The sequence below is a fragment of the Stylophora pistillata genome, chromosome 9 (assembly GCF_964205215.1).
Source record: "Stylophora pistillata chromosome 9, jaStyPist1.2, whole genome shotgun sequence".
Taxonomy (NCBI): Eukaryota; Metazoa; Cnidaria; class Anthozoa; order Scleractinia; family Pocilloporidae; genus Stylophora; species Stylophora pistillata.
Window position 1 is genome coordinate 22,951,535 of NC_142527.1, and position 24,248 is coordinate 22,975,782.

Genomic DNA, 24,248 nt, shown 5'->3' on the forward strand with positions numbered 1-24,248 from the left:
AGAACCCTTTATTAATTCGCACTTTGGCGGCATACTTTCAATTCTGTTTGCCGCTAAAGTGCCTTTTGTAATATTTATCTTTTCATTGTTAATTAATTAAAAGCTTTGTTGTTATTACTTTGTGTGTTTGGAGACCTATGTTAATAAAGACATGTCTGTTTCAATTCATTTTTTTAGCATCTTGTCACTACAGTGCCATTTTAGTCTCCCATTCCCCTCTTCATTTTGAGGACTCCGTTTCTTTAGGAAAACAGAAGACTGACCTTATATTATCAGCATCTTTTTTTTGCTCGAGTCTCTAAGCACTAGCAGAATCCTTTCTTTTTTATTTAAAAGCTTGCCGCTAAAGCGCCTATTGTAATTGTTATCTTTTCAAAGCAGCATATTTTAATTAAAAGCTTTATTATTACTTGTTGTGTTTGCAGATCTACGATTATAAAGACAATTCTTTTTCAATTCATTGTTTTAGTATTGTGTCCCCAGTGCCTTTTCGACTTAAACAATTGTTTTCAAAATTAGGTTTTCTCCGGCAGGGGTACACCCAAGAAGCAGAATCCGCGTGGGCCAATTTGAAGGCTCCAATTAAGGCACGGCGTGGCATAGCACGTGATGACCTTCAGTCGTACCTTGATGATAGGATGTGGAGGCAATGGCGAGGTCTAGATAATGTGATTGGTAATTTTTTGCCTGTTTAAGCCTCGCAATATAGTAACTACGTAATTTAGGTTAATTTAGTTTTTGAGGCCAGGAACAAGGCGATAAAGAGTACAGTGGAATTCCGATTTCTTAAACTTCTGATAAACATAAGAGCAAGTTAAATCAATCAAAGTCATCAAAGGCTGCGAAAAAATCGGACAAAGAATTCAGTGCAGTTCGTCTTGGGGTAAAGAAACCACTTTCGGTAAAGTTATCGGGAGGCTCGAGAATTTGAAGGATCGGGGAATATACAAATGCCTCAGAAACTACTTTCAGAAAATTATTCTACCTAATAAATTATAATCACCAAACTCAAACTCCTTGAAATTTGTTGTGATAGCAGGCTAGCTCCTGAATCGCGAGTGTGTGATTAATTTTTTAATTTTCATTTTTTTTTGGAACGCCTGTCTCATTGACTGGTCCTTAGCCTAGTATTTTATCAGCACTTTGAGTACTACTCAAGGGGTGGGAAGACGATGGCTATGCTATCACTGTTCTACCTGTTTTAAAACGACTTTACAAAGCAAGGCAAAAACTGCAGAAATCACCAAAAACCACGTCGGACATACTAGGAGTGACTAAGTTTTGTCATTCTTATGTTTAACATGTTCGTATTTCGGAATACTTAGTGTTGTAAATCGACCATATTTCGTTCCCCATTCCTTATAACGCATTCAAATTCTCAACGGTTCCTCGAATAACTTAACACCGGGTCACACAACGGGTGACGTTTCCATGAAATAATAATACATTTCTCCTCTAGACGTGAGCTTTACTACTTTGGACGCCCATGTCCCAACTGTCTTCTTTTTCCAAACCCCTGCGGTTTCTTTTTGTTGCGCACTCCGTGAACACACTTAAACCCTTAACTAACGCAACTTCTAGGGTGGTTTGGAAAAGTTTCGAGTATTTCTATCGCTCATAACCTTTACTATATACAATAGTGATGTGATAGCGGAAATAGTGTTTTAGTATAACATCCCACTGGGGCCCCCCTCCCTTCCGACAATGAAGTTGATTGGTATCAGCTTTCTTATTCATTTTATTGAGCGATGGCTGGTTGATTTTTCCACCTCCCACCTTCTTCCTTTTCCAAACCACTGCCAGCGGTTTTTTCTTCTTTTGCGTAATCGAAATGTAAGGAATAGAGAGCTGTGCGAATAGACTTAAACCCCTAACTAACGCCACTTCTTGAGTGGTTCGGGAAGGCTCAAAACCTTTACTTTACACAAAAGTGATGTGTGATAGCGGAAATAGTCTTTTGGTATATTACTCCACTGGGCCCCCCCAACAATGAAGTTGATTGGTTTCGGTTTTCTTATTCACGTGCTGGACTCGTGCTTTTAAGGCAGAACAAAAAAGGGCCTGTTCGTTTGGATTTCATCAATAAATCACTTGACTGAATTGACCAAGGATATTCGAACATGGGAGATTCAGGCGATTCCAGCTCTGGAAGCGATTGCGGGTCACCTCAGCCGATAGGAAAGTCAACGAGTAAAGTGTTCGTATGGCTGAAGGGAAAGGCGAAGTGTACACCGCGTGGAAATCCGTGGGTACTGCTGAATCGCGAGGGTAGAGTGAAAGACATTAAAATTGGAGGCAACCATTCGAGTGCAAAGATAAAAGAGCTGGTCAAGGAAAATTTTGCTGGACTTGCGGCTGTTGACTTGGATAGGTAGGTTAAGTACCAAAGCACTTTATCCCGCATGCAGGTTGTTTGCATTGAATACTGAATGTAAACTCAGAAGTGTGTGGTCACGTAAAACCCAGGTAGAGCGAAACAATTCAAATTTTACCCACGCGACAAAGGATTCAAAATTTACCACTTATACTTTAGCTATTTGCTTCGGATCATTCATTAAAACCAAAGTATGAGCAGTGAACTTGCTACGAATGTAAGGCCTGCAATGGAGTTAAATGTGCACGTAATATATAAAAACAGCACCTTTTATAACACGTGTAAGGTTGGGCCGAAATTTAGCCTGAACCACCCCATTTAGAGTCATTTCACGCAACGTCATCAAAATTAAAAAAGAAAGGAATTATCAGTCGTTACTCGAAGACTTACATTTAAACGGATTTTCAGTTTGATCAGAATACTTATCGCTCTAAACTACGCACAGATCTGAATCTTACCGAGACTGTTTCGATATTTAACTTTTTTTATCTCTTCTATTCTTGACTTTACCTGTGCAATGGTTACACAGTGAAAACAGGCAATTGGTAAAATTATTTAATTAAGGAAAGCAGGAATCTCAACTAGAATTTCTAGATTGACAGGAGGCTAATCATTGAGGCAGGGGGAGTGGGTAAAGGAGTAGAGGGGAATATGGACTGGAATAATACATGCCAAACAAGTCTAGAAACTTATCATTGATCATCTCTATTTAGATTTGCCCCATACTTTATTTACTATTTAGTGAATTGAAACGTTATTTCATATAGCCACTGTAAACTGTACGTAGTGTCGATGTTGAACTTTCCTTTCCATAGAATTCGTCTATACAAGTCTACGAGCCGTGGGAGCAAAATGGAAAAAGTTTACAGAGGCATACCACACGCCAAGGAAATATTTAGAATTTATGGCAAGGGGAGTTCCAATTCCAGGCGCATATACATGGTTTTGCAACACCCGAGAAATGGAGGTTAGTGTAAACTTTAATAATCAATCAAGGGTTTGTGTCATTGCAGTCAGCACCAAAAGATCGCATTGCGTGCATACACATCTGTGTCATGTGACCCATAAGTAAAGATAGTAAAAGCCAATTTTGGCAAAGCCACAAGATAACTGTGCTGCAAAGGCTGGTCTTTAGCAAATTTGCATGTTGACATGAATATAACTGTAGTGGAGTAAAATATATGGCTGCAGTACCCACAAATGCCTGTTAGAATTGCAATAACAGCGTTCTGGAAATAACAGCCTCCTTGAAGTGGAAATACATTTTCGCTGCAATTAAAAAGAAAATCACCAGTGGTCTTTGAAAGACAAAAGCAACAACATAACCCAATTAATCTGCTGAGAAATAAAAACTTTGATATTTAAATTCTGACTTTTCAATATTTACCCTTTTAATGTTCATTACCATTGATTGGCCGACTGGCAATAAGGATCTTTGCCTCTTAAAAATTTTCAATATTTGTTTGTCATAGATTTATCAATAAAAAACTAGTAATTCTCGCATCTTTCCACTATTTTAATGGTAATTCAAATGGCTGATTTAAATTCTTTGTTTTATTTCTCATCTCAGGATCTAACCCTAACCCTGAGTCCATACCAACACCAGGAGTTACCAATCCCAACCACCCTTCTCTCTCTCTTCAAATGAATCCCACTTCCAATGCTGCCTCCCTCCATTCTTCCACAAACCAATCACAAGCCTTCCTTCCTTCTGCTCAGCCCGATCCCAACCTACCCTCTACAAACCAACCACAACCCTCCCTCCCCTCTGCTCAGCCCAGTTTCAACCCAGCCTCTACAAACCAACAACAACCCTCCCTTCCCTCTGCTCAGCCCGGTTCCAACCCAGCCTCTACAAACCAACAACAACCCTCCCTTCCTTCTGCTCAGCCCAGTTCCAACCCACTCTCTACAAACCAACAACCACCCTCCCTTCCCTCTGTTCAGCCCAATTCCAACCCACCCTCCACAAACCAATCCCATCCCTCCCATCACCCTGAGCAGCCCAATTCAGACCCACCATCCACCAACCAATTCCAGCCCTCCATTTTCCTAGCTCAGCCTAATTCTAACCCACCCTCCACAAACCAATCCCAAACCTCCCTTCCCTCTGCTCAGCTCAATTCCAACCCTTCCTCGCTTTCTCAACAATCAACCACTCACCCAAATCCCAGCTCATCTCAAACAAGTGTGACAAACTCAGTCATCCAGCCAGGGACTTCCAGTGATGAAGCAAGGGTGGCAAGTGGTGTTGTTAATCAAGTGGACTTGACATTGCCTACAAGTGAATGTAAGTGTTTGATTGATTTGCACACTAGTTATAAACTTAGTTAATGTTTTTTTATTCAATCTTCCATTTGCATCTTGACTGGAAGCAGGTGACCCATCTGCCCGTATATGATTATGATGTGACACAATTCAAAACTGTGTTGTGTTGTTTTTTGAACAGATGGTGTTTCTGCTCTTGATGACATGGATACCAGTGACCTCGACAGGAGCTATTTAGCTAGTAACCCAGTAAATGTTGACTCAGGTAATACCATGGTGAATGATTAAAGAGCATCAAAATGCTGGTTTTTTTATTTTTCCTCTATGACCCCCCCCCCCCCCCCAATCATGATCTTTGGCTATTGCAGACCAAAAACCCAATCCTGATTGGAATATCTAATAGTTATCTCCGGGGTGGGTAAGGATATTTTCTGAAAAAAGCATGCACATTACACTGGAAATCAAGTTTAAAACTGCAGATAGTTTACATAGATGATTTCAAATTGTATCATGTAATACCATTTATAAGGCAAATTTACAGAGCACTATTAAAAGCCAGTGTTTTAAGTCTTAACACTGAGAAAGTGCCCTACAAAAGTAAGCCAAGTCAGATTTACACATTAGGTATGATGTAAATCAACAATATTTATGTGAGACTTATCAAGAAATTAAATCAAAAAGGAGGAAATTTTTACACCATATATTTTTTTACATTTATTATAGCATGTCATTTAACTGGCACAGAACAGTGGGAAACAGGTATGTTTCTATAAAATGGATTAAAAAAGAGATACACTTAAAAAAGCCAAAGTGGGATTAGCTTGAACATAATTTTATTTACTCAATAATTTAATTGAAAAACAAGAGAGATGAACAATTGGGTCTCCTGTTGATGAAGAATAGGATAATCTACAGTATTATGGTAGAGTACAGTGTGATATAGACGGATAGACTGACTGACTCGTGCAGTTTTGTAGCATGAAGTAATGCACAATAAGTAATGTTCTTGAAATTCATTCAATTTTGTGCCATTACATTTAAGCTGGGGTTGTAGAAGAGGATATGAGTTCCTTAGGAGTTCTGGATCTGAATACTCGAGGTATGTTGGAATATTGTCAATAATTTAATAATATTTTCAATAATTTATGAGTTCCTTAGGAGTTCTGGATCTGAATAATCAAGGTATGTTGGAATTATTGTCAAAAATTTAATGCAATTACTTGCAGGGCTCTCCCTGGATGATGACTTTAGATAAATTTCCACCAGATACAAAACAATATTCATGCCAAAAGTAGCATTTGAACCTAAAATAGAAAGCTTAACCTTGCTTATACCCTATGTAGCTGTCTGATTCATATTTCAAACTACAGCAAGAGTTGGGGAATGGAAACAAAACAAAAAAAAAAACAACAACCCTTAGAAGATTTTGGCACAGGTCCTTAATGGTGACAGTTCAATTGAACACCATTACTATTTGTAAATAATAATATTGCATAAAACAAATAACAAAAGTGCTAGAAATCTGGAATTGGAGTCTAAAATATACTTGTTATTTCAAGAAGGAAAATGGAAGAAGAGTTTGAAAAAAACCCAACCCTTAGAAGATTTTGACACAGATGTCCTTAAAGGATGACAGTTCGATTGAATACCACTATTTGTAGACCACAATATAATAATTTTGCAGTGCAATGGTGTGTGGACAGACCATGGGATGTGCTTTACTGTGAACAAGTGCTGATGGAGGTAGCATCAGCCCATGAGGATATTCTCCTACCAATCTTTTTGAACTTGACATATGAGGAGGTTTGTGTTAAATAGCGATGTTATGTTTGCCCGGATGGCTTGCAATTTTCAAGGAAACTGTTGTCAATAAATACAGTTAGCATGCCTAGGTGTCAATGTGTTGAGTTAATGAGAAGTAAAATATATTAGCAGTCACATTTGAAATAAAAATAGCCTGTAAACTTTTGTGAAGCCACATTTGTCATATGTCAATTTCACTTGCTGAGGAACAGACCCATTTGGAAAAGTATACTACAGTTACTGTCTGTCAACTTTAATTTCTCTAGGTGACATATAGTCCTGATGCATGCATTGCAACAATGCACTGTGTTGCATCATAACACCAAAAGAAATAACATTAAATGTAACTCTACTTTAATTTATAAATTTGTGTATCTAGATGTGTCACCAGGCCAGGTCTGACCAGAGAAGCATGGTTACAGTGATCCTACAAGAAGGTGACAACATACCTGATGTGATAAGGTGACTATCAATAGTTAATAAAAGGTTATTTTTATCTCTAAAAGCAGGCTGCACTCTGCAGAAACAGCTTCTGATTACACTAAGTCACAGTGACAAAATAAGTAGGTTAAAATCATAGTTCATAATAGTTAGTTTTTCTTATTGAGAGACATATGCATGAACCGTGCCTTTAAACTTTTCTGTGTATATAACTTAAAAACACATGGAGACATCAAAAGTGACCATGCTTACCTGGTGCAATGTGTACCCACATGACAATTTTTTTGTACATAGAAGGTTACTCCAACTGACTGGTTTCTGTGTTTTCAAACATAAATTACATTATAATTTGAAATACAAACATCACACACAAACATCACTCACAAACATCACAAAGGGTATTCAAGATTTTTAATATCCACTGTATGATGCATGCATGCTATATTTCACATTAAGTAGTAATTAATTTTAATTAGTAATCAAATATGTTTATCTCTCTCTTAAATCATCAGGATTCTGAATATCCTACATGGAATCAATCATGGAAAGTTATACTTTTGGATAACTAAAGAAAAATCGAGATCTGGGAGAGAAGGTATTGAATTACTATCCGTGTTTTGGATGTTTACTAAGATATGAGACAAAAAGGTCAAAGTCAAAAAAGTTTCCTATGTCTTAATGGCTAAACATCAAGATTGTAATGTAATTCTCACACTTTACTAATATTTAAAAATGGATACATCTGAAGTACTGATATTGTGTACTGTAAAGAGTGTGTGCATAGATATGTTTCTTCATTATTAAGGGATGTTGACATCTCCTGTTCCCTTCCAGGATGTACTTATAATAGGGTGTTTTACTTTCTGTAGTACTGAGCATATCAAAATATCCTGTTATCTTCTAGTCTATGTTGTGTTTCCTTATGCTATATTTAGTGCCCCATAACAACCTCTACGCACCAATAATAGATGCAATAATGCCCATAATTGTCAATGTTCTCAAACTCTTCTTACCATTTTATGTTATTTTTTATGACAGTGAAAAGAAAATTTGGAAGTGCAGGGTCCGATTTACTCATAATGGCACCCACAACTTCTCAGCCTATCCTCATAGAGCGTTTTTGTGGTGAGCATTTTAAGAATGTAAATAGCCTCAAAATACAATTTGTTGAAAAGGTTGGTAAATGTTAATGAAGGGAATTTTGTATTGATAATAGTAATACTTGGGTACGCCTTTTATTTGGCGTACCCAAGTACCAGACAGAGCGTCTTCAGAAGGTGCTTAACGCCGCTGCTCGACTAATTTTTAGGATTCCCAAGTTTCACCACATCTCGTCCGCCTTATATAATCTTCACTGGCTTCCTGTGGCTTATCGCGTCCATTTTAAGTTGTTACTTTTAATTTATATAGCTTTAAATAACCAAGGCCCACTATACATAAAAGAATATCTGCAGCCACACAGTGTCAAGGGTCATCAGCTACGTTCCTGCGATCAGGGTCTCCTTAAGGTCCCAAGAACTAACTTTAAGACCTTTGGTGATCGTGCCTTTGCCCGTTCTGGACCTTTATTGTGGAACGAACTGCCGCTTGAAATTCGAAACAGTCCAAGTGTAACGATTTTTAAGTCAAAGCTTAAGACACATCTATTCAAGCTGGCTTACAGTTTGTTTTGATATTTTGTCGTTTATCATTTTAATATTTGTAGTTAATAATGTTGTAAAGCGCTTTAGAATATTTTATAATTTTAGTGCTTTAGAAATGTAAATTATTATAAGCTTTTCTTGGCAAATAACGTTCAGTTTGGAATGTTTGAAAAGGATCCCATGCCTGCAAGTCAGTCTGTATTCATTCAATTTTAATGTCATCACTATGTGTGGGCACAAGTCAAAACAAACAATAAACATTAGGAAGTTTGAGGAAAAACTCCCATTGCTTTAAAAGCGCTTCCCTTACCTTAAGTCTTATATTAATTTAAAGATAATGTACTCTTTAATTTTAAGGTTGACTTGCAGTCATGTACAATATCCCAAGCCATCATCAGGCACCAGTATACTACCTACATACCAGTTTGACATGCATAAATTTTGCCAATTTTTGGTAAATTGTTTTAATATGTCTTTTTGGCCCCTTTTTAAAAATTGAACATCATAGGTTAATATTGATCTGATTTGACTTAAAGATGGCTGGAAACAAAATTGTTTTATTTTGGATTCTTATAACAAGGAGACAACCTAAAATTAGCAACAAAGGAAGATGTGGTGGATGCAGTAAAAAGGGCAGCAGATGCTGTGGATGCATTCACAAGGGAATGGTAAGAGGTCTTTAATATTTGATAAGATAAAGGTAGAAATAATTATTTCCAGCTTGTTACCCATTGACAACCTTATGATCTTACAGAAAATTTTCATAAACTCATATAGCTCAAGTCTGATGTGTTATTCATACATCAGATACTAAGCTGTGTCAAACAATGTCTTTTTCACAATTAACAAACATTAAAAAAACCTAGTATGCAAATTATGTGGTTAATATGTTTTGATTATCCAGACAGATGCAGCAAATCAAAGTGAATGCTGGTGAGATTCACCATAAGTTATTCATTGTTTCCAATAGGGAGAGGTTAGAGCAGGATCATTCACTTAAGAGGGAGCAGGAGAGTGCATTGCAAAAGGCAATAGAGCATGACAAGGTAAATAGCTTTTCCCAAATACTTATATTGCACAAATAATGCCAATATCAATTATGTCAATCATGGCATGATTACCTGTTGCAAATAAACTAAAATAAAGAACACATTAGGAGAAAGTCAGGCAATGAAATGAGGATTATTTTTAGAAGGCTTCCTTTAAGACTTCAGGAGCCAAAACAAGCACCAGCCATCAAAGTATGGCCCAAGTTTCAGAGACATATCCCCAAACAGGAGAGGAAATGAGTGAAATGAAGTGATTCAACATAAATAATACTTGTTACCAAAAAAACTGCTATAATTACCACTTTCTCTTTTAAGACTTAGCAGCAGAGATTTCAAGATCTTTTTTCTACATTATCAATGAAATATTACTGAGGTTGTCATGTATTTATTCTGTAAGATTAAAGAATCAAGCAAGATAAGGAAAGCCCGACAAGCCAGAGTTACAGATGTCAGTCGGGAAGGAAAAAAAGAGAAAGTGAAAATCATCCTCCGCCACTCAAACGGCAAGGAAGAGCGCCAGTTCATCAAAGGTGCCTTCTTCCAGGTACATATAAACAATGATACAAATTATTAAACTTTAAATAGCATTTTGGTAAAATTATGTAGACATACAGTGATTGGCAGATAGCTTTTTATAAAAAGAAATCTAACCTTTTTTCCTGTTTAAATGATATAGGAAGTATATGACTGGGCAGGCTCCAACAATGCTCTCCCATTACACTTCTCTATCCAAAGAGGTAGGGAAGTGGTAAAACATGGAGACCTCTTAGAGAGACCAGAGGTGCTTCATATTCATGAGAGAGTAATTAAATAATAATATTGCATAAAACAAATAACAACTACAGTACTAGAAATCTGGAGTTGGAGTCTAAAATATACTTGCGTTATTTCAAGAAGGCAAATGGAATGCGTTTGGTGAATTCAAATTTGTTCAAAATACCCTTTTAATCCTGATTTTTAGAGGTGGTGGAAAAAATATGGCAAATGATATGCTATCTCCTGGTATTTCTTAGCACACAAAATTAATCATTATGAGATACATAATACAAGTATGAATTTTGAGGGGATTTTTGCTTGCATATTCACCAATGTGCCTGCATGAGGTTTGAAAGTGACAGTTGTAAAGTGTTCAAACAGCTACCCTGGTAAATACTGTGGAATTTATGTATTAAACCTTATCTTTGATTCTGTTAACTTGTTTTTTTTTTTTTAATCCAGGATGAGGCAGAGATTAAATCCCTTCTGGGATCAGAGGTTAGAAAAAAGTGAATACACATAGTAACAACTTATCTTTGAATGTATGATACAACACCACATATTAAGTAAAGTGTATGCTCAGACTGGTCAATTTGCTGCAAATTATCTGCCTATGAGTGTGTGACATGAAGCAAAATGGCACAAGTGATCAAAACAGAAAAAAAGAATGTGTATTATTGACGAAGTAAACTGGAAAGCTCTTATCACCATAGCCAGTCTTTAGTATAAACCGTTTCTTTCTCCACACAGCCTAATTTTTCAGTTTGATTATTATTAAAAGACAAAATCATCTTTTTTGACTATTCATTTTGTATACCCAGGTTGAAAGTTTGGGTTATGACCTGAGTTTTATTCATAGAGTTAAGCATAAATTTTGAGATTGTTAATGGTAAGGAAATAAGAAATGTTAATTCTGGGTCACATGATGGCTTTCCTCATTTTGCCTGCAGGTGACATTCCAAGGAAATATTCCCGATTTGCAGTTGGAGGGTGACCCTTCATCCACAATACTAGGTGAGGAATACAAATATTATGTATTAAACTAGTAATTACCAAAAAATGAAAAAAACAATGTAAAGAATAAAAATGAAGTACCTTCAAATGATACTGAACATGCATGAAAAGCGGACCCAGTCTTAGCAAAGGTAATGCAACCCAACAAGAAAATTACAGGTAATCTGCCTTGCTCAGTGATAATAAGCGGAAAATAAGGACAAACATTAGGACTACATGATGTTCCTAAAAACAGAGATAACATCTTTCTTTAAAAAATTTCAGAAGAAATTGCCTTAATGCCAAAAATCAACACTGGTCATATGTTAAGTAATGTGTTGAGGGCTTATTAATTTCATATTTGTTACCTGATAAACAATGAGGGTCGCCACACAATTCTGTAATTTACTGGATAAATCATCATCACCTGTATTGCTTGAGCAATTACAGTAAAATATAGGTATATTAAATTGTGTATTTTTACATACTGAGACTAGTTCTCCTCCTGACAGATGAAGATTCGAACACAAGCAAAACAAATGAGGTAAGGGAAGTAGTGCGCATTAAAATGTCACGTAAAATTATTGGTAGTATGCTACATTATGAAAACCCTACCATAACATGTTGCATTGTATGTTCCATAGATCATTGACCAAAAAAAGTTGACTTAAACTTAAAAAACTCGCATGTCCCTTGGGACGAGGTTCTTTGTGGGCCGTGACACTTAGGCAGACTGACGGGTCCCTTGGGACAAGGTTCTTCGTGAGCCGCGACACTTGGGGCAGACTGAAAGGTCCCTTGGGACGAGGTTCTTCGTGAGCCGCGACACTTGGGGCAGACTGACAGGTCCCTTGGGACGAGGTTCTTCGTGAGCCGCGACACTTGGGGCAGACTGAAAGGTCCCTTGGGACGAGGTTCTTCGTGAGCCGCGACACCTGGGGCAGACTGACGGGTCCCTTGGGACGAGGTTCTTCGTGAGCCGCGACACTTGGGGCAGACTGAAAGGTCCCTTGGGACGAGGTTCTTCGTGAGCCGCGACACTTGGGGCAGACTGACGGGTCCCTTGGGACGAGGTTCTTCGTGAGCCGCGACACTTGGGGCAGACTGAAAGGTCCCTTGGGACGAGGTTCTTCGTGAGCCGCGACACTTGGGGCAGACTGACTGGTCCCTTGGGACGAGGTTCTCCGTGAGCCGCGACACTTGGGGCAGACTGAAAGTTCCCTTGGGACGAGGTTCTTCGTGAGCCGCGACACTTGGGGCAGACTGACGGGTCCCTTGGGACAAGGTTCTTTGCGAGAAGCATTATTTTGTGCAGACTTACTTAATGATCTTCATGTGATCTAGTTCTCATTTTAACCAAAATAATTTAAGATATGTCAATATACATACAACTGAACAAAATGAACTGTCATGGCTTCCTCCTGCATAACACTAACATCAACACCTGACCAAATAATATTAACAACAGCAAGGTGGAACAACTGACAGTATCTATTATCACTATAGTTTTAAATAAGGGTCATGCTATAATGTAAACAACTTATCAACCTAAATAACTAAGTAAATAGAGATCATGTTAGTAACATCATTTTCCAAGTGTGTTTAGTAAAGGTATTGAATGCCCTATTTTAATTTGCCATTGAAATATGAGGTCATGTAATTAGATTAGTTCATGTACATTTCATTAGTGACTATTTAATTTTATAATACTATATCTACGTTATAATAGTCATGGTTATAAAGGAAAGTAAGAGATTGAGGCAGTGGCATCTTAGTTTTTGCCATTGTCCCTTGTTGTTAAAAGTAAGTTACACGTGACTCTTGTGGATGGCATACTTCCCTTTACTTTTTATCTTGTTTCAGGAACCACTACCAGGTACATCTGGAATTATTTTTGCACAAGCAGGTGAGAAGCATATTATCTAATAAGTAAAATAACCAGTATTTTACCAACCAGTAAGGATACTGATTTTAATGTTGGTAAAAGTGGCCATCTCTGATTATAGTTGATCCACTGGCATCCTACTGCATTTTAGAGGATAACATGGCATAAGGATGTCATTAGAGCTACAAAAGAATTTAATCAGAAGGTTGAACAAAATGATTAGACTCTATTAGAAGATATTGAAAGAACATGGAAATGTATATTCTTGACCTGGAGACCATGGATTATGGAAATTTCCTACTGACCCTTTTAACTAAGGCCCCTACTTAACCTGGCAATCTATAAAGCATTTCCCTCCAAACTGGGACAATATAATTATCAGAGAAATATATAATTGTGAGTCAACAGCAAGAAAAAGAAAATTACTGGTCAGCCTACAATGTCTAAAATTATAACTTTTTCCCCAGAAGAAGGACAAGAAATAGAGAAAAGTTGTGTAGACATCAACAAGGAGGAGAAGAAAGTAGAAGAGAAAAAGGAGCAAAAGAAAGAAGACGAAGTGAGGGAGCACACAGAAGAAGAGAAAAAGAGGGAACATAAAGATGAAGAGCGGAAGGAACATGTTAAACATGAAAGGAAAAGGAAAAGGAAGGACAGGAGAACAACCTCAAAAAGAAAAAAGCCAATGGTGGAAAATCACCCAGAATGTTAAAAGTTTAAAAAGACTTTAAAAGGACCCTTGTCAGCCACACCTTTGTTTTTGTTTACCTGTGGATGTTTTCATATTTTATTTCATGTAGAGCAGATCCAAATATAAAAATGCACAATCAAACTGCTTAGGGTAATTTAAAAGACTTCCAGAAACACAACTTGGGACAATGCAATAAAATTTCACTTTCCCATACATTTCACATATTTTCATGGTCATCAAAAATGGTAGAGGCTGGCTAGAGTCCTTCAAAATTTGTTCAATAGAGGCTGCTATAAAGCAACAAGTTAAAAATGTTCTTTGTTTTGATGATAAACAACAAGTGTAGAACCCAAAACTTCAGTTCCTAATGTAAATATGGTTAGTGTTATAAGGAACTAAAAGTGTTCAGTTTAGAATTTAGTCAAAGTGGGTCATATGTATTGCATGACATTTTATATTGGGTCATTTGAAAAACAAATGGTCTGGGTCAAACTATGATCTTCAAACTTCCAAGAACTGACATCATTCAAACCATCACCAGTATGTCAGAGTCTTTATGCTTTTCAAGGTTTTAGTTGTTTATTGTGGTAAACAATTCATCATAAAGTGGAATCCTTATTTTAAAAAATTACAGACCAATCTTGAATATACAATGTCAAAAAACAGCAAAATATATTTTTCATTTCATGCTTTCTGACCCCAAGTAACTGATTCAACTTCAAATCATGTTTTCAGGTTCAACTGCCATTCTCTTTTGCTTGAAAAACACTAAGCTTTTGTCCTTGTTTCATAACAAAACATAAACACAAGAACAAAGACAACAAATGAAGCATCAAACGATCAGTAAATCAACATATGCAAAATGTCTAAGTAGGCTCATACTAAAATTGTACTCATACCCACGTAATCTGAAATGCTAGTCATCTTAATATTGTGCCCTCATCTCAGGATAGTAAGCACATTTTTTTTTTTTTTTTTTTGGTTTTCTTTAATTATTGCCAGCTGCTTTGGAAGTACTCAATATATATGAGGTAACTTGCTTTTTGTTTGTTTCTTTGTTTTTTAGTTTGTTTTTACACCAGTAAGAGTCCACAAACATTTCATTTAGTGTCAGAATAGAATATTCCAAATAAATGAAACAAAAACATGAACTAGATCGAATACTGGAACTAGTTATGATTTGAATTTAATAGTTGATGTTGCACATGCAATATAGAAGACTTCTAAAAGAGTGCAAAAATTTAGGCTTCTATGAAACTATATACCTTAACCACAACCATGTTTACTTTACTGAAAGGTGTGAAATTAGCTTCCTTGGGTGAGAGCACAGTGATTTAATAACTAGAGTAGGGACCCCTTGGCTTAATTCTTGCCTTGCACTGAAGAGTAGGCAAAGTTAAAATTACATTATACAGTACATACATATATATGTATATATAAAAAATTGTGGCAAGAAGTTAAAACTCGTTCATATTTTGAAGATGACCATAAGCATGCAAACCAAAAAAATGTCCCTAGTTAGTCACACCTTTATTTTAATTTACCCGTGGATATTTTGATATTTTATTTCATGTAGAGCAGGTTCAACTTAAACAACAAACATGGCAGATTTGATGTTAAGTTTATTATTTACTATGGTAAAATCAACTTGTATTTATTAAATTAATAGGTATTAAAATATTCAATTCAGTTACTAATATCAAAAATGTCTTGCTTTTTTTTTTAGTCATGATCACAGATAAGGATTAAGGTTTTTTTTTCAGTCAATAAAGTGTGCTAGGTCAGGCTATATGAAAATTAAGGTCAGCTCAACAAGCACTTGATTATTTTGTTAAAAGTGAACTGTTGCAGTTGTGTCATAGCTTTTACAGTTGATTAGTTTGGTGGATCTATTACAAAGTTAATATTTAACATTTTAGGAATCTTATTTGTTCTGAACTATCAAATTAATTCATAAGAATTAATTTCTTTTAACTTAATTGGCAAGTCCATGTTAATCTTACTAGTCAACATTTAATTTGGTTATATCAACTAAGTTGAAATTTTAAATTAGCCACTCTCCTGTAGAGAGTCAAAAAGCTGAAGTTTCAAGTATTGGCCCTTAACTCTGACAAAGGGTTAATGCTCAAAACATCAGCTTTTTGAATCTTCAGGGTGGCCAGTTTACAATTTCATCTTAATTGATCTACCCCCACTGACACAGCACCACAGTTTCTTTAAAAACCTCCCACGTTCATTCATTTGTGAACATTTAGTCAATTTTGATTTAAAATAGATTTCTCTGCTATAAAAAATATCACAGTATGATTGTGTTTCACAAAATTATCTGAATAGAATGAGTGAAACACAAAATTGGATAACAAATTTAGCTTCAAAAAAATTATAGCAACCCACCACACTTTCACATGTTCCATGAAATGCTGCTGAGCTATTATGGTCTTGGAAAATGGACATAAGTATAGTTAACATTATTCTTCTTACCATTTGTTTGCAAGATGAGAAAATTTTGCTTTTGTTTTTTTCCATTCCCACTAATATGAATGTCAGCTGGTAGCTATGCATACGCGTGACTGTCTTGAATTCTGGTGCCGGAATGTTAGTTTTACTCATCCTCTACTCAGTCTTTTTTTTCCAAACCATTTTAACATTTCCTAAGAATTATGTTCCTTTTTTGGCTAAAAATGACCAATTAAAATAGGAACGCGAGAATCTATCGAGCTTACGTAACCGAAAACTATGAAGCAGCAAGTAGGAAAAAACACCCTCCGGTAAAACAATGTACCAGAAGAAACCAATGCTTACCTTAGGACCATTTCCTCCATCTCTTTAGCAGTGTAAAAATATTCTTTTTCCCTCTCGCGTTCTTTTTCAAATTTCGAAAAAGTCCTGAGTTTGCGACGACAAGCTTGCTAGAACATGACCACTCTCACTCGCCCCAGGCTCCCTCCCGTATTGAGCCTCGATCAGAAAATCGAGGCTCGATTGGAAAATCGAGGCACGATTGGAAAATCGAGGCTCGATTGGAAAATCGAGGCTCGATTGCAAAATTGAGGCTCGATTGCAAAATCGAGGCACGATTGCAAAATCGAGGCACGATTGCAAAATCGAGGCTCGATTGGATAATCGAGGCTCGTATGTCGAAGCTTGGCAAAACGAGGAATCGTGGTCGTTTTTGATCAGGTGCTTTTGGGCTCGTTTCCCGGAAACCGTGAATGATCCCTCTCGCTCACCCCAGGCTCCCTCCCGTATTGAGCCTCGATTAGAAAATCGAGGCTCGATTGGAAAATCGAGGCACGATTGGAAAATCGAGGCTCGATTGGAAAATCGAGGCTCGATTGCAAAATCGAGGCACGATTGCAAAATCGAGGCACGATTGCAAAATCGAGGCTCGATTGGATAATCGAGGCTCGTATGTCGAAGCTTGGCAAAACGAGGAATCGTGGTCGTTTTTGATCAGGTGCTTTTGGGCTCGTTTCCCGGAAACCGTGCATGATCCTGCTTTTGGGCTCGTTTCCCGGAAACCGTGCATGATCCCAAAATTGGTGCCGCGTACGACAACTGTGTCAATGTGCAACATCAGAAGCTATACGTATGATGGACGATCCTCGCAGTAGATAGCGCTATTTGCTCAAATAGCGCTATCTACTGCGAGGATCGTCCATCATAAGTATCAAATACCGCAGTTCAAAATATATGATTTTCATATATTTATTCTATCTCATCAGAAGCTATAATAAATATTTGGCCCGTACTAATATCTATTTAACCGTGTAAATTGTATCACAGATGTACCAGCCGCGTTGAACGTCTATACGAAACCATGTGGTTGCAGTGCTGAGCTGTCATGGGACAAAACCGTAAACCACAGCTGCTCAATCACGAAGTTCACGATTTACTACAGGGAGTCTACTGCAGAGAGGTTGTCGGCCAATAGTAGCGTATGGACTGTGAAGACTCTTAGCGGGTCAAATGTTTCTGATTATCGTCTCTGGTTGGCTTGTGCCCAGAAATACGAAATCATGGTTATGGCCTGGAATCAAATGGGACATAACGACTACAGTGAGAGCTCTGTGTTCTCAGTACTTACTGAAGAAGGTAAAAATACGGATCTCATCAATAAGCGCCATTGAAAATGTCCCGGGCAATTGATTGAAATTAAATTTCTCATCATACTCTTGTTTTTCTTTTTCATATTGTTGTTGTTGTTGCTGTTGTTTAAATAAATACATAATAAATAAATACTGTGATTCTTTTTGTTTGTTGCTTGGTTTCTTGCGTTCATTACAGCGCCAGAACTCATAATAACGAAGAGGGCCAGGTTCAGGGCCTCCATGAACGGCTGGAAAGTCTATTGTTACAAAAGAAATGTTAATTCCGTGAAATTTTCATCCTGGTGAGTATTATTTTACCATGATCATTATCATTTTTAAAAAGCCCTATTTTGTGATTATTTTATTAATAACTGAGGTATTTATATACTTCTTTGTAACTCTTACAAAGAAAAAGGAAAAAAAACGAACAAAACAACTAAAAAGATCATGTAAATAAATGTAATTGTTTTTTTTTTCATTTACTTGCTTGCTTGCTATTTACAAGGTAGCCGACGAAGGAGCTTTAAGTAGACATGACAGCGACACGTAGGTGAAAGTAAAACAGACTCATAAATTCTGAGAGAGGCTTAATTAAGGCGGTTAGCTTCTCAAACGGCGCCATTGCTTTCTTCAGACTAACGTGCAAAGACAAAGTCAACTTAAAAGTGAAATATCGAACATTTTTCTGTCGGGGTTCTCCATCTCTGATTGGAAAAAAAAATTGGCGATTTTACGCTTTTGTTTTGCAAAGCAAATTTGAATAAAGTTTTAAGGGGCAGGTGCAGGGCTTCTAATTTGTTCATTAGATAATTCTTTTCTCCACGTAGCATCATCTCGCTATCGCTATCGAAATGTAACGATGCCAATACAGCTTTACGTTTACTCGTTTTAGTCAACTAAAAGTGTAAGACCGAAAAATTTTCCGTCGGGGTTCCCTATTAGAAAAAATGGCCATTAAAGCTTTTACTTTTACGTTAACCTGTTAAAAATTAACACCCTATGCCTCCAACGCGAGGCGCATGTAATTGATTAGCTGGACCTTTCTAGCGAATTAAAATCTAGAGGTAGCCCTTTGATGTATAACTAACAAAAACCACAAGAAATTTAAGTTTAGTTCTAATTTAAACGACCATTTACACATCACTTTTTCATAATCGACGTGTTGCCTTTGAAATCCGACACTAAAATCCCTCCCGTTTTTTACAAAATAATTTAAGATTGGGTAAGGACGTCTTCTACCGGGGAACGTCACGTGTATGCCGCCTGCTTGAGAGAAATAGCTCAGTGGTATTCAGCATTACAGAGATACCATCTAAATCACCTGCACCTCCAGTCAGTGCCGCAAAGATGAAAGGGGCCAAATATGAGTTGTGGGTCATGTTGCCAAAACTTCTTGACATCTTTCACATTAAGTCTGTAAAACTAAACACATATGCTGATGACTGCCAACTGCACACATCTGACGTAGACCCAGTAGCCTTGGAACAGCGGATCGATCATGATGTACAAATAGCAAACAAATGGTTCGAAGACAATGGGATAAAAGCCAACCCCGCTAAACACCAAGGGGTGGTTCTTGGCAAAACCGATTACCCTTTCTCCTTCTCAACCACAAGATGCCTAACACTTTATGGAATAATTCTTGATAATGAACTTAACTTCAAGGAACACATATCCTCTCTATGTAAAAAAATAAATAATCAGTTCAGTGTCCTCAAAAGATTTGGCAAACTTATTTCTACCGAAATTATGCTTCGCCTTTATAAAACGTTTATGTTACCCCATTTTCACTACTGTTCAATGATATGGCACTTTTGTAACTCAGAGGACTCTGTTAAACTGGACACCTCAAATAGACGTATTTTAAGATTTGTTTTAAAGGACTGGGACTCGAACTACGATGATCTTTTAGACAAGGCAGGTGTGTGTGGTTTAGCCAACAGGAGGATACAAAATATGATGATTTGTATATTCAACTGTCTCCATCTTGGTAAATATCCGTGCTATCTGAAACAACTAATCAAGCTAAGATCTACTGCTTACTCCCTAAGGGGCACGAATATTTTATCACTTCCTAAGCCGTTTACAACCACATATGGTCTAAATTCTTTTAGCTATTCATCTGTTAAGTATTGGAACTCCCTCCCTGACCACTTTAGGAAAACTGTAGACTATAGCGAATTTAAGAGCAAACTGTCAGCGCACAATTTCTGTTAATATTACATTTATATCACATATTATTATATTAACGATTATTATATTATTATATTATGAATTATTTTTATCTTTTAACCTGTTCTTGCTGTAATTTTAAAGTAGTAATTAGGATCGGAGATACTAGCTCATAAGATAATCTAAAATCCGAGGATAAATAAAGTTTATGTATGTATGTATGTATGTACGTTCCTTGAAAGCTGTTACTGCCTAGAGTCCCATGTATGACTCAAATGCATCGAATACGAGAACCAGGAAATAAGAATTATCAGCTTGTAAACGTCTTTAACCTACAGTAAGTAGAAAACCTTTGATGAACTGGCTTAGCCAGGGAAAATATATGAAAACGGGTCATTCTCTTTAATGTTCGTGTAAAGGGTAACTTGTGTGATTTGACTAAAGTGCAAGTTGAATTTTCGAAAATTTCGACGTGAGAAAAGGTTGAAGAAAAACTTCTCTGCCCTGTTTAATCGTTGTGGAACGATTATAGTATTGAAATATTTGATGAATAGAACGGAGCACTTTGGAAAAATATCTACAAGGACTGTACTTCTTAGCGAGGCAGGACGAGTGTTCATTCTTAGTTCTGACCTGCACTTGATAATAATATTTTGAGTCGTCAACGTTGTCAAAATCAAAGCATCAGTTCTTTAATTTCGGTCCTCTTACATGCTCTTGGAACTGAACTCGGCCTTGCATCCAAGTCTTGTTTCCAAAAAATCCAGAATAAACGAGAAACAGAAGAAAAGAACATGCAACAAACAGTAAACAAAAACGAAGGAAAATCCCTGCTTACCTCGACCTTTACCTCGTTTAATAAGAAAGACGTCAAGCTCAGCACCGAATTGATGCTAAAAATAAAGACCCTTTTACTATTTAAAATATGTTTATAAGTGCACAGTTTACTTGCCTTCTGAGTAGAGAAGTGCATGAACAGATTTGAGTTCCTAATCTACGAAAAGTTTTTTAGTCAAGAACTAAGACCCGCTCTCAAAGCTCAATCGCTCGTGCATAGGCTTTTAATTAGCTTGTAATTATTTTCATCCCTTTATATACTTTTATTGTCCGTATAACCCTGCTAAATAATATATACCTTTTACATGCATATATACCTATCTTCATTGCTTCAACTTTACCATTCACTTGAAAATCACCAATGTATGGTCGTAACGTCTTTTTTTATCTTTGACTTTTATTCTCAAAAGTTCTGAATAAAGTCCAAAAAAATAGAAAATAACACGGAAAGGAGTGATTTTAGTAATAGTAACAACGTAAACTTGATTTGAATACAAATCAGGTTTTTCCACGCGGTAACTAGTTTTCAAGTGTCTCGAGTTCTGTGTTGGTTGACATTGGATATAGAGAACCCTCTTAGTAATAAAACGATAAAAGAATAGTGATTGGTACGACCTTTTTTCTCTTAAAAAATCTTTGTTTCATTTTTATAGTTCAAATTTAGGGTTTAGGCTAATTTCAAAAACTTTTTTTTTTGATAAAAACTTTGTTTTAGTTTAATAGTTCCATGTTATAGGTGCGCTTATTGATCGATTCAAATGAATTGAATTTTACTGACGCAATATGTTGCTCGCGTGCATCTTGCTACTCAGAAAAATCCTTAAGACGATTGTATCACAGAGATACCATCTAAATCACCTGCACCAGCCGTAAGTACCGCAAAGATGAAAAAGGCTAATTACAAAATTATAAAACTTCCTGTGTGGCTTTAAAAAGAATCAGAAAACTTCCTGTGCGCCCTTTATAGCTAGTAATGCCTAAAGTGTCATGTATGACTCAAATGCATCGAATACGGGAGCAAGGAAATGAGAAATATCAGCTTGTACACGCCCTTAACCTGCAGTAAGTAGAACACCTTTAATAGACTGGCTTAGTCAGGGAAGATATATGTAAACGGGTCATTCTCTTTAATGTGAATGGTAACTCGTTTCCTTTCGCGGCTTTAACTAAAGTAGAAGTTGAATTTTCGAAAATTTCGGACGTGAGAAAAAGGATGGAGAAAAACTTCCCTGCCCTCTTCAATCGTTGTGGAAATATCATATTATAAAAATATTTGATGAATTGAACGGAGCACTTTGGAAACGTATCTACAAGGCAGACATGTAAATGAAAGATGATACAATATTTCATAGTAAGAGAAAGAGAGTTTCGTTCCTCAAAGCAGGTATAAGAGGGAAAAACCCGACAGGCAGTTTCACCGATATGGTATGGGCAAATGTCTAAGTCAAAATGTCAAAATCTTGGATAATACCGACGTTTACTTTCATGGATTATTGTATTTTTTCAATTTTTTAGGCTGCAGATTGTATTCCGCTGACTTACGAGCCCATACAATTTTGTTAGAGTGAAACCTCTACTCTTGCTTATTCATACAGATATAAAATTGCACTCGAAATCACGTGTTCATCAGCACTTACTGACAGAATTTATCTGTTAAATGTTTTCAAGAAATTGTCATTAAAAGAAAACCGATGGAGCCAGTACTATTTATTACGCTTTTGACGAAAAACTGATTTGAAAACGATTTCCGTTTCAGGATGATTTCTTTGTTAAAGATAGAGGCAGTTCTTATCACCGTCCTGGTGTGCTTTCTTTGCTCTCAACTTGCATCTTCAGTGGCAGGTACAGAATTATATTATAACGACAGTAGGAGAGAGTTATTCGTAAAGACACAAAATTTCTGGATATACGGAACGAAAATGTCGCCATATTTCAACCTAAACATATATATTGAGATGGTTCGGAAATCATATGGATTGTTTATTAGAGACCGAGGCAAATTTCTTTCTTTCATTCAAATTAGTTCATCGTTGATTAATTCATTTACCATTATCTTTGCTCAGTTCCCCGATCGATCAAACCTCTTACGTCTCAACCAATCCTACGTCCTTTGCCTATTTAACTGTAGATTTTATCCTGTCATTCAGATATTTTTACACCACTAAAATGACTTAATACGTCGTGGTGTAGCTTTTTAAAAAGCCAAAATATGACAATACATGACCTCTCACTTTCTCTCCTACGCACTCAAAGCACCTCTGTACCATTGCCAACTTGAAACATAGGCCATATCCTCCTTTTCTGTCCAAACCCTTGTACTGGTGTTCAACTCTAACAGCCCGATTCAGCAAGCCAAAATACTTTTCTTCTTTATCTGATTGTTTACAGAAGAGACCAATTACCCTGATGAAGCAGAGATAGCAATCGTCGTGGATACCAGTGGAAGTGTTGGCATAAGAAATTATCTTAGACAAAAACAAATCGTAAGGAAGGTCGTGGAAAAAATCGCTGCAAACGTTGCCAAACTCAGTATATCATTAGTATCATCAAGCAGTGGCCATGTGCAGTTTATATATGATTTGAATCTATTTATACAATCTGGAAAGGATTTTCTACCCTTCGACAGCGGTTGGTCACATTTGAAATTACCTTTGAAAAAAGTATCGACAAAAGTGTTCACGAGTCCTAACCGGAACGTTTCTAAGATTACAATTGTATTTTCAGACGAAGTTATTACGCACCCTTCAAATTCACCTGTTGCACCTGTGAATGCACTAAGGCAAAAAGGTGTTCGAATTTTTGCCGTCGGATTTGGTAGATACGCTCGGGAAGATAGTCTAAAGAGTATTATAGAGAGTGAAAAAGACTTAATTATTGAGAAGAGCTTATACACTTTAGATGATCATGTAGACGATTTGGTGAATATGATCCTTCGAGCCATTGGTAAGCTGGAAATAAAATGTAACTAGAATTAATAGAATTTATCTCTGTATTTTATTTCAGAACTGTTTTATTGCTTTAACCGATTCCAAGGGCCAGGATGGGTTTATATAGATATACGTTGAAAAGCTTTTCGATGAAATTATTTGCCTTTAACTTGCCACGGCTGTTAAAAAAACGTAAATTACCGTAGCTTCTGTTGTTAACCATTGCTGTTCGTGAATTAAATATGCTTTCTCGACAGGATTAAAATCCACACAGGATGACTAAGTTTTTTATCCTTTCTTCGCCAGAAAAGCATTCAA

General features: G+C 36.7%; 1 protein-coding gene and 2 long non-coding RNA genes across 8 annotated transcripts; 1 reads left to right on the top strand and 2 right to left on the bottom strand.

The window, feature by feature from the left end:
• The first annotated feature begins 1,213 nt into the window (after positions 1-1,213).
• On the top strand, positions 1,214-15,609 carry LOC148723856 (uncharacterized). 6 transcript variants are annotated; one of them, XM_088732363.1, is made up of 19 exons: positions 1,214-2,371; positions 3,190-3,341; positions 3,945-4,664; positions 4,824-4,907; positions 5,366-5,401; positions 5,685-5,741; positions 6,327-6,445; positions 6,825-6,907; positions 7,399-7,481; positions 7,925-8,011; positions 9,110-9,197; positions 9,500-9,575; positions 9,976-10,122; positions 10,255-10,380; positions 10,797-10,832; positions 11,285-11,348; positions 11,825-11,871; positions 13,191-13,233; positions 13,680-15,609. In XM_088732363.1, the coding sequence occupies exons 1-19, from the start codon at positions 2,121-2,123 to the stop codon at positions 13,922-13,924; spliced, it is 2,544 nt and encodes an 847-aa protein (XP_088588489.1). In that variant the 5' UTR covers positions 1,214-2,120; the 3' UTR covers positions 13,925-15,609. The 6 variants fall into 6 exon arrangements, with proteins under 6 accessions (XP_088588489.1, XP_088588490.1, XP_088588491.1 ...); XM_088732364.1 differs by having other exon boundaries at positions 13,683-15,609; XM_088732365.1 differs by having other exon boundaries at positions 11,840-11,871.
• On the bottom strand, positions 3,500-16,857 carry LOC148723857 (uncharacterized). Its single transcript, XR_015991437.1, has 3 exons — positions 16,706-16,857; positions 4,538-4,652; positions 3,500-3,643 (listed from the first exon to the last, which is right to left on the bottom strand). It is a non-coding gene; the product is annotated as an uncharacterized LOC148723857 (long non-coding RNA).
• LOC148723858 (uncharacterized) lies at positions 9,597-12,210 on the bottom strand. The gene is made up of 3 exons (XR_015991438.1): positions 11,696-12,210; positions 10,230-10,343; positions 9,597-9,650 (listed from the first exon to the last, which is right to left on the bottom strand). It is a non-coding gene; the product is annotated as an uncharacterized LOC148723858 (long non-coding RNA).
• Positions 16,858-24,248: the final 7,391 nt, after the last annotated feature.